We start from the raw sequence: 16,116 nt of genomic DNA, 5'->3' as shown, positions 1-16,116 counted from the left end.
CCACTGGTTCTTCAGTAAACGAGAACAGAAACTGTCTGTACGGGTGTTTTTTATGTAACAAAACATGTCCAGCGTCATTAACTTTTCCGCTACAGGGAAAACTTCATAAACCCCTCCAGTCTACAGCGCCACCTTCTGTCAGTCTGCAGGTGTTTACCAAACATTTATCCATGTAACGTTAAATGTCATTTGTGGTCCTAAGTGGTCAAACAACACAGCTGTAATTATACTGCACACACGCCACTTATGAAAAGTTTTGCAGTGTTCAATAATATTGATTTATTCAACAACTCGCATTAAATCAAATGACTTGTGATTTCATCAAGTGTGGAGCAGCCAGGTCCCAGGCACTGACTCTGTCATAATCACAGCCTATTAAAACACAATTGCTTAACAAATATTCATTGAGGCATGCAAAACAACTGTCCAATCATGCAGCACAGGTAAACAAAATATTCTAAAGTGTGCTAATTAATGTAAGATCTGTAATATGATTGGAAGATCACAAAGCTTTCTTTCAAGGAATAATGTTTTTGGATGTACAGGCGCTCTCAAAACGATGTCAAATATCAGGCATCACACATGGAAACCATTCATTGACAGCACTAGCACAAAATGTCAGACACCAAACCTATGGAAATAAAACAGCAGTACTGTTTCGACTTTAAAATACCAAACGACATACAATACATTCGAGCAATACTACATTCATCACTGAGCCTAACACTGTGGTCACAAGATTGGATTAGAGCACGTCAGTGGTATGATAATCCTAATGATCTTTACCCACAGCAAAGAAATGCAAAACAACTGCTGTCTTGAATACAAATCACTTTCAAGTGACAAGTGACACTGTGGCAATCAAGCAATCAATCGACACGTATCAGTGCTTCAACTGTTTTTGCTAAAACACACATTCATAATGTTCAAATATCTTAAATAAGAAGTTAAATCGCTGTTCACGATGACATCATCACATGTGAAAAGGGAACAAGAAAAATGTTCTTATTTTGTGCAAAAATTAATCTCATTAATAGACAAACAACGTCTCAGTCGTTTTGTTTGATTCAGAGGAAAATCTAGAGACTTCGCAGCTACACATAAACAAACAACACAGCTATACAACATACAACCCATTGTCTTTAAAAATATAAAACCTGCTTTTTACAGAAAAGTCCACAGTTTAGCTGAATGTGCCTTTGAATTGTAAATACAAAGCAGTGGCTCGTGCCACCTCCGTACTGCCACTGACATTTTAAATCTCAATGCAGCCGAGGACTTGTGTCTGCAGCAGCTTTTTCGGCTGCGTCTGGCGCATATAAAAATATCTCACAACACATTAGTGTATTATTGCATGTGAGTCTGATTAAAACAAGAAAAACAAAGAAAAATCAAACGACATATTTTAAAGCTTCTGGTGAATTAACATGACATTAAAACATCAAAGTGTATTTGCTGGTGTTTTTAGGAGCATAATACATGAACTGTATCGCAGTAATACTGCACGCTGTCATTTACTTGAAGGCGTTAAAAAGCAAAATCATTTCTCTACGTAAGTAAACTTTAAAAAACTTTTCAAGTCAAAGGCCATCAATCTATGATAAAAATCCAAGACTGATAAGACTTGCAAACACTATATTTCAATGGCCATTTTGTCCCATTTTATAGGTATACTGAATGATTGTGTGGTGTTACGTGTGCGTGCAGCGAGGGAACAATTAACTCCGAAGGAACACATCTCGAAGGAGATAATAATGTATGTGTGTCCTTTAAGAGTATTTTATGTAATTGATTATGTTATCAGTACGACAAGTGGTTCATCAAACCAGTGCAGGAAGCCGAACACGATGGAGAAACGCAGTGCGAGAGTGGCCCTGCTGGAATGCATGAAAGTAGGCGAGTCTGTCTGTGTTTGTGTGTGTGTGTGTGGTGGGGGGGCCTGGCTTGGCAGGTCAGGTCAGGTTGAAGGATAATCACTGGCGTGGGGGGGAGTTGAGGTAGATTTTGGCAGGTCACTGGGGCTTAGAAATGCCATTCCTGTCCATGAAGTCTTTAAGCCTGGTGGGAAAATCTGTCATAACTCCTGTGGCTCCCAAGTCGAACGCCCTCTGGAAGTCCTCGTCGTCGTTCAGCACCCAAATGTAGACCTGAAACAAGACGCACACACACACACACACCACACAGCGGAGGGAGTCACATAAGGTTCAAGAATGCGCCTGTAATCTAACAGCAGTGTTTGAGGTCACTGTAGCCTATTTTTGAACTTGTAGGAACACTGGACATTTCCCAGTAACTGCTCTTATTGTAACTACAGCACAACACTGCAACCACAACACACAGCTCTCAGCACGCAGACGGGCTCCGTATTGTTATCAGTCATTCTTGAGGGTAAAGATAGACAGACCTTCTTGTGAGCAGTTTCATGTAGGAGCTATTTTCTTGCTACTGAACTACACCCATCAACAGAACCATGGCGCAGAAGGAAACATGCATCCACTAATGGACGAGAGGCTTGTGCTCAAGACACTGCGGAATGTAAACATTAAAGCCGTCTGTCTTCCTCGGCTGAGCTGTGAGATCAGTAAACTTATAACTGTTGGTGTGAATAGCTGTTGTATAAATAAAATCAACTTGACTTGATAAAGTCAAGTCACTGCAGGGTTTTAGCCCTGATCTTTCAGTCGCTGAAGTGTTTTGTATATTGTTGACATAAGGCACCAAATGAGAGGATCGTTGGGAGGTCGTGTTGCCAATGTTAGCTGGATATTTAGCAGGCTGAATGTCTGGTTGAGTCGCTGATGTGTTCGGGAGCCAGGAACGAACTACAGCCAATGAGAGCAGGCGCTCCTCATTTTTCTCCCTATCTCCTCTGCTGTCACTCACAGTAGCGCTCTGAACCCAATCTTATCATGCATATCTTTCAATGGAGTGGGCACAATAATAGCCTTTCTATCGCAACAGATTCACTCAAGGTGTTCAATATTTGTAACCGTGTCATCCTCGCTTTCTTGCTTTTTTCCCTGAGAATCTATGCACCAACAACTTGGATGGCGTCATTCCCTTGTCACAACTTGCGTCTTGTAATGTTGATTGTAATGTGTGACCCCTTGTCTCCATTCAGTAATGTAGCATGCAATGCGCAATGACTGCAAGACTCCTGATTACAAGACAGAAACTTGTGCAGTGTGAACAGTACAGCGATCTGACAACTCCTTCTGATACAAAGAGAAAGTAATTCCTGTATGAAAGTGCTCACAACAAAGTCTGTGGATTATCTTGGGTAAGTGAGTCATGATTTCTGGAGAGACGTTGCTTTGAGCACCACAAGCCGAGTGCCATCTAGTTCCATTAAATTTGGGAGAAGACAGCTGATATCTCCAAAACCTGTCAACTTACACCAAAACAACCTAGACGGATAAAAGACACTACAGGTAAGAGGAACAACTTGTATTTTTGATTTTGGGGTGAACAGTCCCTTTAACATTGACACAATTCTGTATATATGTTCCCAGTTGCTCTAAACTATGAACATGTCATCACTGGATACACTGCTGTATTTAAAAAAAAGCCAATATAATGTTAGCAAACAGCTCTGGAGCTCAAAGAAAGGGCAAAAGTAGACACAATGTGCATCCACTACATATTCAATCATTTGTGAGGACTACTATCGATGGTGCATAACAGCAGTTTTACCTGGATTCCCCTGGCAGTTAGATGTTGAAACAGAGCTTTCCTCATCAGCAACCTGCAAAAGAAAAATAAATAGTCGTCTGCAGGGAGAAACTGAAAGTGTAGCAGAGCAAGAGAGAAGTGTGGCCGTATAAATGTAAAAATACATTTTATAATAATGAAGTCTCAGAATCATTAAAATAGTGAGTTATAAACACACAGTACCCTGAAATTAAAATAAAGAGGACAGAATGATTTCATATCTTCTGACAAATTAGTGACTTACCTGTCGGCGAGCCAGGTGATGATACGCTGAGTCCTAGTTAATCTGTTTGGATCTTTAAGTCTGGAAAAAAACAAAAAAAAATTTAAAAAGTGCCAAAAAGTGACTGATGTCAGTCACACTTGACAACAATGTGTGTCCAAGTGAAAGCATGTTCTCAATTGCATAAACTTTAAAATAATCAATGCTCTCTCACTTCAGCTTCATCAACTGCATTTACTCTGTTCGTGGAACAAGTTCAGCACATTTTCTGCTGAGATTCATTCAAAGAAATCGTTAATGAAAGGAGACACAAATGAAACAGGCTGGGAGGAAAGTGTCAAACATCAACGCTTCATCACATAATAACTTGTCGAATGCATTAAACACAACAGATGATGATACACGTACACAACTTCAAGAGTGTGTGAGGGGGGAATTGTAATTGTTGTTAATCCTTAATGAATGCTCGGCACGATAATCTGCTCTGTGACCTTGATCCTTACAATCCACAAGCACACACTCTCCAGATGAAGGGTGTGAATGTTTCTTTTAATAACTTCATTAGAGAGTGAGGTTATCTCTCGGACAACATCGCGGCTCAGATAACAGAGACAGAAAGGACACGCTTACAAGAGTCGACCAGTAAAGTGTTGTTTTTTTTTTAAATCCACTACAACACCAACTTCGAGCCAAGGTTCTGACTTGAGGAAGAAATAAACATTTCTGAGCTCAAAATGCTTTCTTACTGGAACATTTCCAAAACTTTCAGCCACATCTCTTGACCTTCATCAACAGATAAGATGATGTGGCTAAAAGGTCAAGAGATGTCGCTGTAAATAGACATTGTCAAACTTCTATTTTCAAGGTCGATAATTAGCATGTAATTTTTCACTCTGGCAAACAAATGTAGTAATTTGTGACAGTATTTATGCACAAATCTGTTCATTCTCTGAAACTCAGCAACTCACAGCACTTGTCAGCGCTGTAAATTAAACAGTAGCCTTCTTCCTGTTTAAGAGTGTGGGGCCGAATTATACTTTTAAAACCTGTGACACTGTCATACATACCATTTTTACACCAAACTAGTACATGCAGGTGTTTTAAACACAGATAAACCCGCAAAAAATAGGAGACTGACATCTTTCCCATTGCCAGTAGATGAGTACGCCTTTCTGTTTTTTTCTGGTGGATTGTTTAATGTCATAAATGCACCTGAAAACAGGGAACAGTAGAAAGCAGCAAGGAGGCCAGTGACAATGAGAGTTTTGTTTTTATATCATCAACTTCAGTCTGTCTTTCAAACCCGACGCTGACTGAACGATGTTTGAGTGCTCATTGAACGGAGCTGGATAGAGAAGTATTTCAACAGCAACCTCCGGAAGTTCAGCGTCATAGCATTGTGCAAGAGAGGGGTGAAAATAAGCATGTCCACACAGGTGTCATGTTTGATTTCCATGATTTCCACAGAAGAGTCCCATTCTGGGACTTAAGCCAAAGTAAAAAGGAAAGAAATGACTATCCCTGTGAAGCAGGCCTCAACCTATGAACCTACACCACCACATGTTGTGTGCTTGAAGACTGAAACCGATCACCTCTGGTGGATTATTGTGTTACTTTTGTATCTTAATGACAAGTAGAACTGTAGTCATGTAGCACAACAACCACATAGTGTGTTGATGCATGTTGCTGACAGTAACCTCTCCTGTAAACAGTTTTTTTCCCAAAAGCTCGACAAATGCATCGCTTACTTTATTTAATCCTATTTGAATTTTTTTATATGTATGTGTGTACCTATACCTACTTGGTGATAATAGAGGGCATGGGGATCTCCAGAAACTGCTCCTTGAGGGGAACAAAGGGCAGCAGGCCGGTGTAGAAGAGGCCTAACAGCTGCAACACTCTGGGAAGGCTGAATAACACTGGAATATGAGGGTTCTACAAAACACAAAAATAAGATCTGAATGTAAGGCCTTCTAGATGGAAATCATATTACTGGTTACACGTTTTTTCCTTAAGGGAGATTAACCCCCTGAACTGACTGGACTGAAGGTAAACTGAGCTTTAAATTCATGTAATAACTGTACCTCTTTGTAACACTTCTTTACAACCTGGTTGCTGGCGTTGCCCCAGACAGTCAGATGCTCTCTGTCGTACTTAACAACCAGCTCCGACACCTGAAAGGATTAAATAGCCATTATTACAGGAACTGCATAAAATAGATGGTGCCCAGATGTGAGGCATGAATCAGAAATGTGATGATGTCATTTCATATTGCTTACTGACAAATAACAACTACCGAGGAGCAAGCAGTCCTTTAAATTAATAAGCAAAACTGCATTTTAGTAGAATCAAGCTTCCTTAGTTTTTCAGGATATTGGGGCAAAATGGTAATGATGGATCCTCGATTTAATGTCTGCCTGTTTATGCATACCTTAAGATACATAATGCTTTAAAGGACAAACAAAATTTTTTTGAAATACCAGAAGAAGAAACAACACAACGAAACACAAACACAGAGATAGACACACACACACACCTTTTTGATGAGCGTGTCATTGTTGACCTTGATGTCAATGTTAACAGGGGTGTTAGGAAATGCATCAAAAACGTCCCTGAGGAGAGGAATGCGTTTGTCATCTCCCCCCTCACAGAAACACTCTGCACGGACAAGGACAAGTCAAAATCACAATCAGCTTCAGGTCGGACTCAATATGACGGGTGGGGGCACACTGACCTAAGTGTATTAATCATTTTAAATGTGGCTTTTAGCTCCTTTACCAACAGAGTGTAAAATTATCAGTCAAAAGTCAATTACATACAATCACTACATTCAGAAGATCTAATGAATGGGCAAACTTAATATTTATGTATTCCTACACACAACCCCTGAGGATCATACTGACCACCGATGTTGCTGATTTGCGTCTGTGTGTGTTTGCGATGTTAGCTTTGTAGCAGTCATGTGTATGTGATGCTCACCTCTCTGAAAAGTTACACCCAGCTTGCAGAGGTATGGAGGGAGCTCCTGCAAAGAGCACACAACAGTCAGTGGTTAACAGACAAGAAATACAGCCTATAGTCAGTCAGGTCAGGTCAGGTCCTGTGGTGAGGGTGTTCACATTAAAGACCGTTAATATAGCAGAGACAGGAACCCGGGCAGGTCAAACCAAGATTCATGTTTGCTTCCTGTTCTCTGTGCTACAAGGCCAAAGAGCAGTAAAACCGTGAAGCTAATCTTCAGTTCCACAAATGTCTTTTGGTGTCAGTTATTTAAAGCTTCTCAGGACACAAAGGTCATGTTTCATTATACATCTTGTATAGGTGTAGACCATCAGAGATGTGAATCAACTGACTCACCAAGAATTTCTGCTGGATCAGATTTTTTTTTTTTAAATCAGGCAAAAGTTAATCATGCGATGTATCAGGTGACTTATAGACCACCTAACCTGACCAAAGCACATGATCCATTAATGCTGTTGCCGCATTTACAAAGTCTATACACGAACACGACACATAACTGCTGTCGTCAAGTCTTTAACCTAAATATTTGCGGCCCTCTTGACCTCAAAGAAGCCCAAAGAGTTATGTTTGAATTCAGTGTGTTCTTGAGGTCTAACAGTTGAGTATATTTCCTTCCTCATATAACATTTGCAAAGACGATTTTTAAAGTATTTTAGGTCCAGCGTATTTTCTCAGTGTGCAGTATTCTTCTTTCCTGCCTTTGTAGGCACAATGCAGCATATCTCAGCATGTCCCACTACTAGAGGTCTAAAACTCCACATGGAGCCTTTAATACAAATGGCAAAATGAACAAATTTCCATATCTTTAATAATTATGCGATTAATTAAACTATAATTGACATTTTCCTTTGTGCAGATTGACTAGATTAAAAAAAGGGACAGCCAGACATTTCAAAGAGCTGGAAGCAAGACGAGAATATGGTGAAGGTGCAGTTATTTCTCTGTGACAATGCAGCAACTCACAGCATAGGCCAAGTCAGAGATGTAGGCGTTGATGCCGGTGGACCTCCTCAAGTTGGAGTCATGTGAAACCACTACCTGTTCGTCTTTCGTCAGGTGGCAGTCCAACTCCAGCATGTCTGTGCCAAGCCCCACGGCACTGCAAGAACCAACACACAGTACACATAGTGCGTTTAGAACTGAACCTGGGAGCATTCACTGATTATTAATCTCACCACGGAGGTTACAGACATCAAACAAATAGATAACAACAGTGACGTTATGAAATGTAGCACATACAGGTTCAATAAAATCATAAAGCAGTTCACTTCCCACCTTAGCAGTTTATAATCTGATACTTTGACATGAAGAGTCGAGTGTGGGTAAAGAGGAAAAACAGATCGTGGTCAAACACAGATCACTACCGAGCTCAGATGACACATTCTGACCACAATCACAAGCACAAGCACCAGTTATGTTTCACACATAAATACAAAACTGAAAGAAAGAGCTTTGTCATTGTGACTAAGTTTTGTACTCACTGCTTGAAAGCTGCCATGGTGTTTTCCAGGTTTTCTCCCGCTCCTGCAGTGACAAAAAAGTAAACACTAAATGTGCTACAGCTTTTATATTTGCATTGCTATGGGACATTGTCCTCGCTGCTAAAACAGGTGTGTATGCAACTTTAATCAGTTTCCTGTAGTAACTACTGCAGGACTCCACACAAACAACAATGACAACCCTGCTGATGGTGGCACGGTAACAAATATACTACACCATGACCAAAACCATGCAGATACATCCATTAACAAAATGTTAACAGCACAACCAGAGGTGGATTCAAAAAATTCAAACGGGTGCCACAATGACTCACCTCCTCGATGGGAGATGTGCCTGCTGCGGAAAGTCTCTCTCTTCCTCCGATGCAAAAGGCTCGGGCATTTCAGCAGCAGGGCAGAGGTGAGCACGTAGCCCGTTACCGTTGACAGGACATACACAGCAGCACACATCTCCTGTCAGTCGGCTGCAGAAAAAACACAACCCTCATTTAAAGTTAATATCAACAGTGAAGTGAAGGATTTCAACAAGCTCACAGGCTGTGTTTAGATAGAGAAATACGAAGTTGAGAGAGCAGAGTATTTTCCAAATAATAAATAATTAAATCAAATACCAACCATGAGAAATGGCCAAAGTGAGGGTTTACAGCTGCTTACTTACCCTGACCAACAGCCAAAACCTCAAAGTATTACATTTATATAGACATAAATGGAGATAATAAAACATTTGCAGGTGAGTGTTGAATTCATACTTTACAAATGATTAAAAATGACTTAAAAATCATCCAAATTACAATCACATATTTATGTAAATCACATCAGCTCTGTGAGACCAGGACTAGTTTGTGCCTCTGAAGATTTACATGCCAGGCACAAGCTGAGGTTGTGTGATTTTCATACTGTGGGACAGAAAACCAAAGCAGCTTAACTCACAGCACATTTCAGCTGCTCAAAATTATTTTAATTTTCTAGGTTTCAATTGTCACTGTTTACTCAGCCTCTCTCTCACTGACAGTGGGACACTTTGAGCTGCCTTGTTTTCCGCGTTGGAGGAAAAGTTAATATTAGATAACATTAACGACAGTGCTAGTTTCTTCCTAACAACACACGGTTGCAACAACTGTTAAATGACAATAACAGCAAACATCTTACTCACGATATCGTACTAGCTAAAACAGGCTAACGTTAGCTGAGCTGGGCTCGAACCCACGGGATAAAATCTCACCTTTGTCATCAAACTGTTTCGGTTTTCTTTCTGTTTTTGTGTTGACTAAGTTAAGTAGTCCCGGTATGAGTTAGTTGTAGTCCAGGAATATGTACAGCAAGCTACTTTATGTGAAGATAAACCGATGACTTGGTGTCTTCTCATCAGCTCCAGTGTAATCTGCACCTCACAGCTGTCTCTGACTACACATACACCGGCCAGTGCGCTGTCAGCTGTCTGCGCATGCGCCACCCCCCAAGACTGAACTTCCGCCCGAATATTTCAGAATAAAAGCAAAGCAAATCGACAAAATAAGATTTGTAACTACATTTCGGTGGAGAAATCTTTTCTTTTTTTTATCAAAACAAGTGTTAGTGCAGTTAGTTTTTCCTAAACTGGTAGGTGTGGTACCTGTATTTTAAGAGTAACATTCAAAATAAATTGTACAGTTGACAATTAAAGTATATTTGTCAATACATAAAAAAAAAAAATACATTTAAACCAGGGAAGACCATTTAGACCAGGGAATAAAACATGTCTAATATGCTTGTAACAAACTTAATTGAGTATTAAACATCTGTAGCCTACTTCCTGCATATAGCCTACCTGTATCTGTGCACATATAGATCTATCTCATAAAATTTTATTTTCTACATAGTGTCCCTTTAAATTTTACAGCATATCCTACCATGTACTTCGCTTATGTAGACTAGGAGCAGCAGTCTTTTTTCTTTAGTTTGAACTGATTTACAGGAATTACAGGACAGAGTACAGTTCGGCAAATCTATTTTTTTTTTTTTTACATCTTATTATGTTTATCTAAAGGAGGATTGTATTGTGTTTAGACACCACTCTTGACTGGCTGCTGTTAGTCTGTTATGTGCTGGCTGTACAATTTAAAAGTAACATATAGCAGTTTTATATCTACTCCAAAAAATCATTAAAAAAAGATTTTATTGCATTTAAATATCTTTTTTTTAAAATCTTATTTGTCATTTGTCAGCTAAAACATTCCTCCTCAATACCAGTCTCTACGGTTAAGTGAGTTGATTCCTGATTTAGTCCTTTCATCCACCAGATGTTGCTAATGTGCAGCTGTGAGTGTAAGTGACAACCTGAAAGATAAATTATGCACAAAAGCAACATGTAGCTTACAGGGAACAGAGTGTTTAATGGCAAATTTTAAAAAACGTAGTCATCTTGTCTTTGCATTGTATATTTAGGCCATAATATAGTCAACATCAACCTATTCCTTTAAGCTCTGTAAGTGATGCCTAAACAATGTGATAACCAGAGAGTATCCACAGAACAATGTCCAAGTTAAAATCTTGCACATTTGTACCAGTCAAAGTTCACTTTGTGCAATAAACCGTCCATGGAGATGTGATACACACCCTGGAGAGAAATATTTCAACATAGCATTATGTGCAAGTCATTTCTTGGTGGTTAAACTATTAAAAAGCCTTCCCGGGTCTTCTTTTAAGCGGGTGTGGGTTAGCTGCCTGTATAGAAAAGTAAACGAAAGATCACAAAATGCCTCAAGGTTTAACAGACGTTCTGGGGGAGTGGAAATGTCTGGAAGAGGAGTACGAAAAACTTCAGGTAAGAAAAAATCAGCTGATTCACATAGAGCAGCTGTATAGGTTGACTGCTTGACTTACTGATTGCTTGCTGTTGTGTTACTCAAACCACACAATGAAATGTTTATGATATCCAGGAGTTAAGTCTCTTGTAAAACTGTCATATATGTGCTCAGTTTAATGTCAATGATCTTGGCTGTGCTCCGGATTGTAATCTACCATATTCCAAAAAAGGTTTAAAGTGTAAACGCTCCTTTTAATCTACTTTTTTTTCTTTCTTTTTTGGTTATTGATGTGACCCCATGTTCTTCTCATCCAGGAGACACACCGAATGTACTTACAGAAACTGGATGAAATTTCCAATCTACAAAACAACTGCACCTCGTCCATTTCCAGGCAGCGCAAGAGGCTGAAGGAGGTGTCCCAACAGGTGAAAAAGTAGGTTTATGCATTGATTGATTTATAACTTAAGAAACACACAAACACGTTGTGCTGTGTCGCTGATACAGACCTATCTTATTCATCAGATGTAGCACTGGACCATCAGAAGAAGATGCTAAAACCTTGGATGAAGTCAAAGAGAAAATAAAGGCGCGACCAAATGCTTTCTTTGAAATGGAAGCTTTCCTTCCCAAGAAAAACGGGTGACGACTCCTATTTAATCAAAAGCCGGAGCAAAAATACAAGTTGATCTCATTGCACTTATTTAAAGACATAAAGCCTGAATAGATACATTTATTCCCTTATAGTTAAATTACAAGTATAATTATGATTGTTTCATCAGGTTGTACCTCAGTCTGGTTCTTGGAAATGTGAATGTGACTCTTCTCAGCAAGCAGTCAAAGTAAGTGCTGACCATCAACACACAACCTGAATATCACATCCACTTTTTAGTTGTGTGGTAACATTTGTCTGGTTAAACATGAGCACCTCTTTAGATGTATCTGTTCACTCAGTAGTTTATCACACCATCATAATTCAGTCACTGATGGTGACTGTTACATTAGTTACTGTGCATCGAGACCTGAATATGTCACGTCCTTTTTCAGATTTGCCTACAAAGATGAATATGAGAAGTTCAAGCTGTACCTCACAGTGCTCCTGCTGCTGTTCTCCTTCATATGCTATTTCTTTGTGAGCTACAGGTAGGCATCATCAGCATATCTCACATCAACAATGAGTTTATGACCTGGACACTGCATGTATCATACATCTTATCACAGCACTCGTCTTACATCATGTCCCTGACTTTAGATTCCTTGATGCAATCTTCAACTTCCTGCTGGTGTGGTACTATTGTACATTAACTATCAGGGAAAGTGTCCTCATTACCAACGGCTCCAGGTCAGCCACATTTCTACCTTCCAACCATCCTCATAAAACAATGAAAAGTGCAACCAGGGCTGCAACTAAAACGTATTTACATTGTTGATTAACCAATTAACCAATTAATAAACAAAATAGTTGGCAATGACACAATGAAACAAGGTAAAAACACCTTTGGGGGGTGCATCTGACTGAGACAGAGCACTGTACAAGTCCAGTCACAGCATGCAAAACCTTTAGCAAAATAACATGTGAAGCAAAACTGGTCGCTTTTATAGATAACAAATACAACCAAAAAGTGGCCTAACAAAGGATTAAGTGCTTATTTAAAATCAGTTAATTGATTAATCGTTGCAGCTCTAAATAAAATACCATCTTTTTGTGAATAAAACATATTCTTAGCTCACTGACCTTTCACTTTTTACATTATTAAATGCAGCTAGTCATTATGGCAGTTAATCATCTTTAAAAGTACAAATATCTAATAAAAATGTGTCCTGCATCATAGAATCAAAGGCTGGTGGGTTTTTCATCACTACGTCTCAGCTTTTCTGTCCGGTGTAATGCTGACATGGTGAGTAGGAGAAGATAAAAACCCCAAATAACAGATTCAGAACAAATGAATATCTATTTTGATACATTAAAACTCAGAAAATGTGATTCAAACGATGCTTGCTATTGATTCTTCTCCATACCTATTCCTATAAAAATACCTTAAATTGCTGTTCCTCTCCTACGTTACAACAAATGTCCCTTCTTTCACTCCCAAGGCCTGATGGGAACCAGTACAAGACATTCAGGAACCAGTTCCTTGCCTACTCCTTGTATCAAAGTGAGGTCAAAATACTTGACATACATTAATGGTTCAAACTTTTCTGACTTAAACCGAAGCCTGATCAATGTTTCTTCTTCTGTTGGGAACACAGGTTTTGTCCAGTGTCTGCAGTGCTATTATCAGAGTGGGTGTCTGTACAGACTGCGAGCTCTGGGAGAAAGACACAACATGGATCTGACCGTGGGTGAGATACACTGGCCAAGGACACAGATGCGCTCAGCCAAACATATCATGATTGAATACTTAGTAACAATGCTGACAATTTGGTATGACTGGGGCTTGGCCATCATCATCATCATCACAAGACAAAGTGATTAAAACTCTTGTGGTTCCTGTTTTTAGAGGGATTTCAGTCATGGATGTGGAAAGGGCTGACGTTTCTTTTGCCCTTCCTCTTTTTTGGCCATGTGAGTACGTGTGACACTGACACCATTTGATACTTGAGAGATATCCTCTACTGCGACTTCATCAAAAATCCTGCTTTGTCATGGTTTAGACTGGGTGATTAAATATTGATATCTCAATATTATTCTGCATAGTTATGATGTGATGCAATGTTTAGGTTTTTGGTGATCAGTTTAACTTTGTTGCTATGTTGCATACCACACCATATTCATTCAGTTTTCACAAGATAAGCCTTTAAGTCATGTTTTGTCTTGTAGTTCTGGCAGCTCTTCAACAGCCTGTCTCTCTTCAGGATGGCTCAACTCCCAGACTGTAAAGAATGGCAGGTTTGTACTTTCACCAAAGTTTAACTATTTCAGCCAGTTCTTATTGTGATAACAGTTAAATATTTGATTCATGTGTCTATTGTCTAGCCAGCATCAACGCATCTTACCTGCTAAAACAGTTATGGTCACACCACAGTCTGGCTGATGAACAGCTTTGTTAGATAGATAAAGTTTCCCTGCCAAATCAGCCTCAGAAATTCAGATTCACATGTTTGAAAGTAACTCCACATTTCTGCTGAATACTTCATCCCAACCTGATATCGTCCATATAACAAGAAAATGATAATGAATTAAAGCTTTTGTGCTTACTCACGGTTTGCTTTCTACGTATGCCAGGTCATGATGTGCGGTCTCAGCTTCCTCATTCTGTTCATGGGAAATTTCTTCACCACTGTTGCTGTGGTCCGCCAGAAGCTCAAGACCAGGAAACAAAAATCAAAGAATCTGTGATTCTTACTGATAACCGCAACAAGATGTTGTGAGCTTCTCCGAATGAAAGCTCATGTCATCGTTACTGCTGTCATTAATGTTATTTGCTATGTTAACATGCTGTCGAATGAAGTTTTCTGGCTATCATCACAACACATGTACAGAAACAGGAACATGAAAACATTTTATTAATAATCAGTCACCATTAAAGGTTGATTACACAATACTAGCATATTCTCATCTAGCTCATAGGAGAATGAAATGAATAAAAGTGCCTCCAATAAAGACAAATATTTTACAGACATGCACCCCTTTGTGCAGCGATTTTTTTTAGTACTTCTACGTATTTTGTGCTTGTGCAAACACATGTCTGAATATGTCTGATTCCTTTATTGGTCTTTTACCTGGTTGAGTTAAAGTTGGGTGTGTAGTTTCCCTGCAGGGGCTTTAAAAAGTACCCCTCATTTCATCTCATTATGTTACAGTGCACAATTATTTTCTCCCTGTGGCTGAAGATTGAACCAATAAAACTTAGTGCATTCACTCGTGTATGTAAGTAGAATTTGCTTGAGTATTTTCATTTTACTTTACACTTCTACTTCGCTACATTACAGAGGGAAAACTGTATTTCTTCCTCCGCAAGTTTCCAATTACATTTTAATTGTTACAGATTAAAATACATAAGTCTTAGGTAGTTGAAATTATAGCTCCTCCTCTGAGAGTTACAACAACAATAAAACAGAAATAATATCAAAATATATAAAACTTAAAGGTGCATTGTGTAGTTTTGGAAAATGAATTCAAACCCAGAATTTTAATATTTACAATACTAATGAGGTAATAATACAAACTCAGAAATATTTATTTTTTCCATGATAATAAAATAAATAAACAAGCTGTTCTCAGAGGACAATAAGGTCCCCAGAACACTGTTTGAAGCTAGAAAGGTGGCAGGGTCCGCCACATATAAACAAAGTAAAACAGTATGAAGCTGTGTTGTCCTTTCAAGTCAGTTTGTTTATTTAGTTTGTTTAGGCATGGCCCCAAACTACACAGTGCACCGTTACATAACAGTAGTAACACAATGCTTTAAAAGTAACTGCATTCAAATGTATACTCTAAAGTACAATCAGAGCATAAGTGAAATGTACTTAAACTATCAAAAGTAAAAGTACTCATTATGCACAATGACCTTTATCAGTGTTCTATTACTGTATATTACTGCATCATTATTATTGATGTAATGAATGTAATGTTAGTAGCACTTTAATGTTGTTATTTCTATGTTTTAATAGCTTTATGTACCACTTGGTGTTTTAATCTAACAGTGCTTTATATTTTTCAAACTGATGGGCTATTTAAAATCTCAATCTAAAATCTATAGTTGTTAAATACACGGGGTAGAGTGAAAATTCAATATTTCCCTCTGAAATGTAGTGGACTAGAAGTATAAAGTACAAGATAGACAGATAAATATAGAGTACTTAATCAATCCCAATGAGATATTGCAGAGGAAGAAAAAACTACTAAAGACAACTTGAGGAAATACAAAGTTTTAAA

The 16,116-nt window shown here is 38.8% G+C and overlaps 2 protein-coding genes across 2 annotated transcripts; one reads left to right on the top strand and one right to left on the bottom strand.

The window, feature by feature from the left end:
• Window positions 1-254: 254 nt before the first annotated feature.
• On the bottom strand, window positions 255-9,856 carry gdpd1 (glycerophosphodiester phosphodiesterase domain containing 1). The gene is made up of 11 exons (XM_073462481.1): window positions 9,677-9,856; window positions 8,769-8,918; window positions 8,437-8,479; window positions 7,919-8,054; window positions 6,914-6,959; window positions 6,471-6,592; window positions 6,019-6,108; window positions 5,736-5,869; window positions 3,956-4,015; window positions 3,694-3,745; window positions 255-2,147 (listed from the first exon to the last, which is right to left on the bottom strand). Exons 2-11 carry the CDS (start codon window positions 8,902-8,904, stop codon window positions 2,013-2,015), a joined length of 954 nt encoding a protein of 317 aa, XP_073318582.1. The 5' UTR covers window positions 8,905-8,918; window positions 9,677-9,856; the 3' UTR covers window positions 255-2,012.
• A 1,332-nt stretch (window positions 9,857-11,188) lies between these two features.
• On the top strand, window positions 11,189-14,609 carry LOC141016454 (transmembrane protein 120A-A-like). Its single transcript, XM_073490832.1, has 12 exons — window positions 11,189-11,257; window positions 11,555-11,673; window positions 11,763-11,879; window positions 12,020-12,079; window positions 12,285-12,380; window positions 12,490-12,579; window positions 13,070-13,135; window positions 13,332-13,393; window positions 13,488-13,580; window positions 13,739-13,803; window positions 14,059-14,127; window positions 14,464-14,609. Exons 1-12 carry the CDS (start codon window positions 11,189-11,191, stop codon window positions 14,575-14,577), a joined length of 1,020 nt encoding a protein of 339 aa, XP_073346933.1. The 3' UTR covers window positions 14,578-14,609.
• Window positions 14,610-16,116: the final 1,507 nt, after the last annotated feature.

The sequence above is a fragment of the Pagrus major genome, chromosome 2 (assembly GCF_040436345.1).
Source record: "Pagrus major chromosome 2, Pma_NU_1.0".
In the NCBI taxonomy this organism is placed as follows: Eukaryota; Metazoa; Chordata; class Actinopteri; order Spariformes; family Sparidae; genus Pagrus; species Pagrus major.
The sequence above is the reverse complement of the archived record's forward strand: the minus strand, read 5'-3'. Positions and strand labels throughout refer to the sequence as shown.

What these genes read in the sequence shown, in the direction of transcription:
- gdpd1 (XM_073462481.1), bottom strand. Translation starts at nt 8,904, where the DNA reads ATGTGTGCTGCTGTGTATGTCCTGTCAACGGTAACGGGCTACGTGCTC. An exon ending in GGGTGTAACTTTTCAGAGAG is followed by an intron (nt 6,593 to 6,913) that starts GTGAGCATCACA and finishes TTGTCCGTGCAG; the next exon opens with AGTGTTTCTGTGAGGGGGGA. An exon ending in ATGACACGCTCATCAAAAAG is followed by an intron (nt 6,109 to 6,470) that starts GTGTGTGTGTGT and finishes TAATCCTTTCAG; the next exon opens with GTGTCGGAGCTGGTTGTTAA.
- LOC141016454 (XM_073490832.1), top strand. Translation starts at nt 11,189, where the DNA reads ATGCCTCAAGGTTTAACAGACGTTCTGGGGGAGTGGAAATGTCTGGAA. An exon ending in GTGTCCCAACAGGTGAAAAA is followed by an intron (nt 11,674 to 11,762) that starts GTAGGTTTATGC and finishes CTTATTCATCAG; the next exon opens with ATGTAGCACTGGACCATCAG. An exon ending in TATTTCTTTGTGAGCTACAG is followed by an intron (nt 12,381 to 12,489) that starts GTAGGCATCATC and finishes CCCTGACTTTAG; the next exon opens with ATTCCTTGATGCAATCTTCA.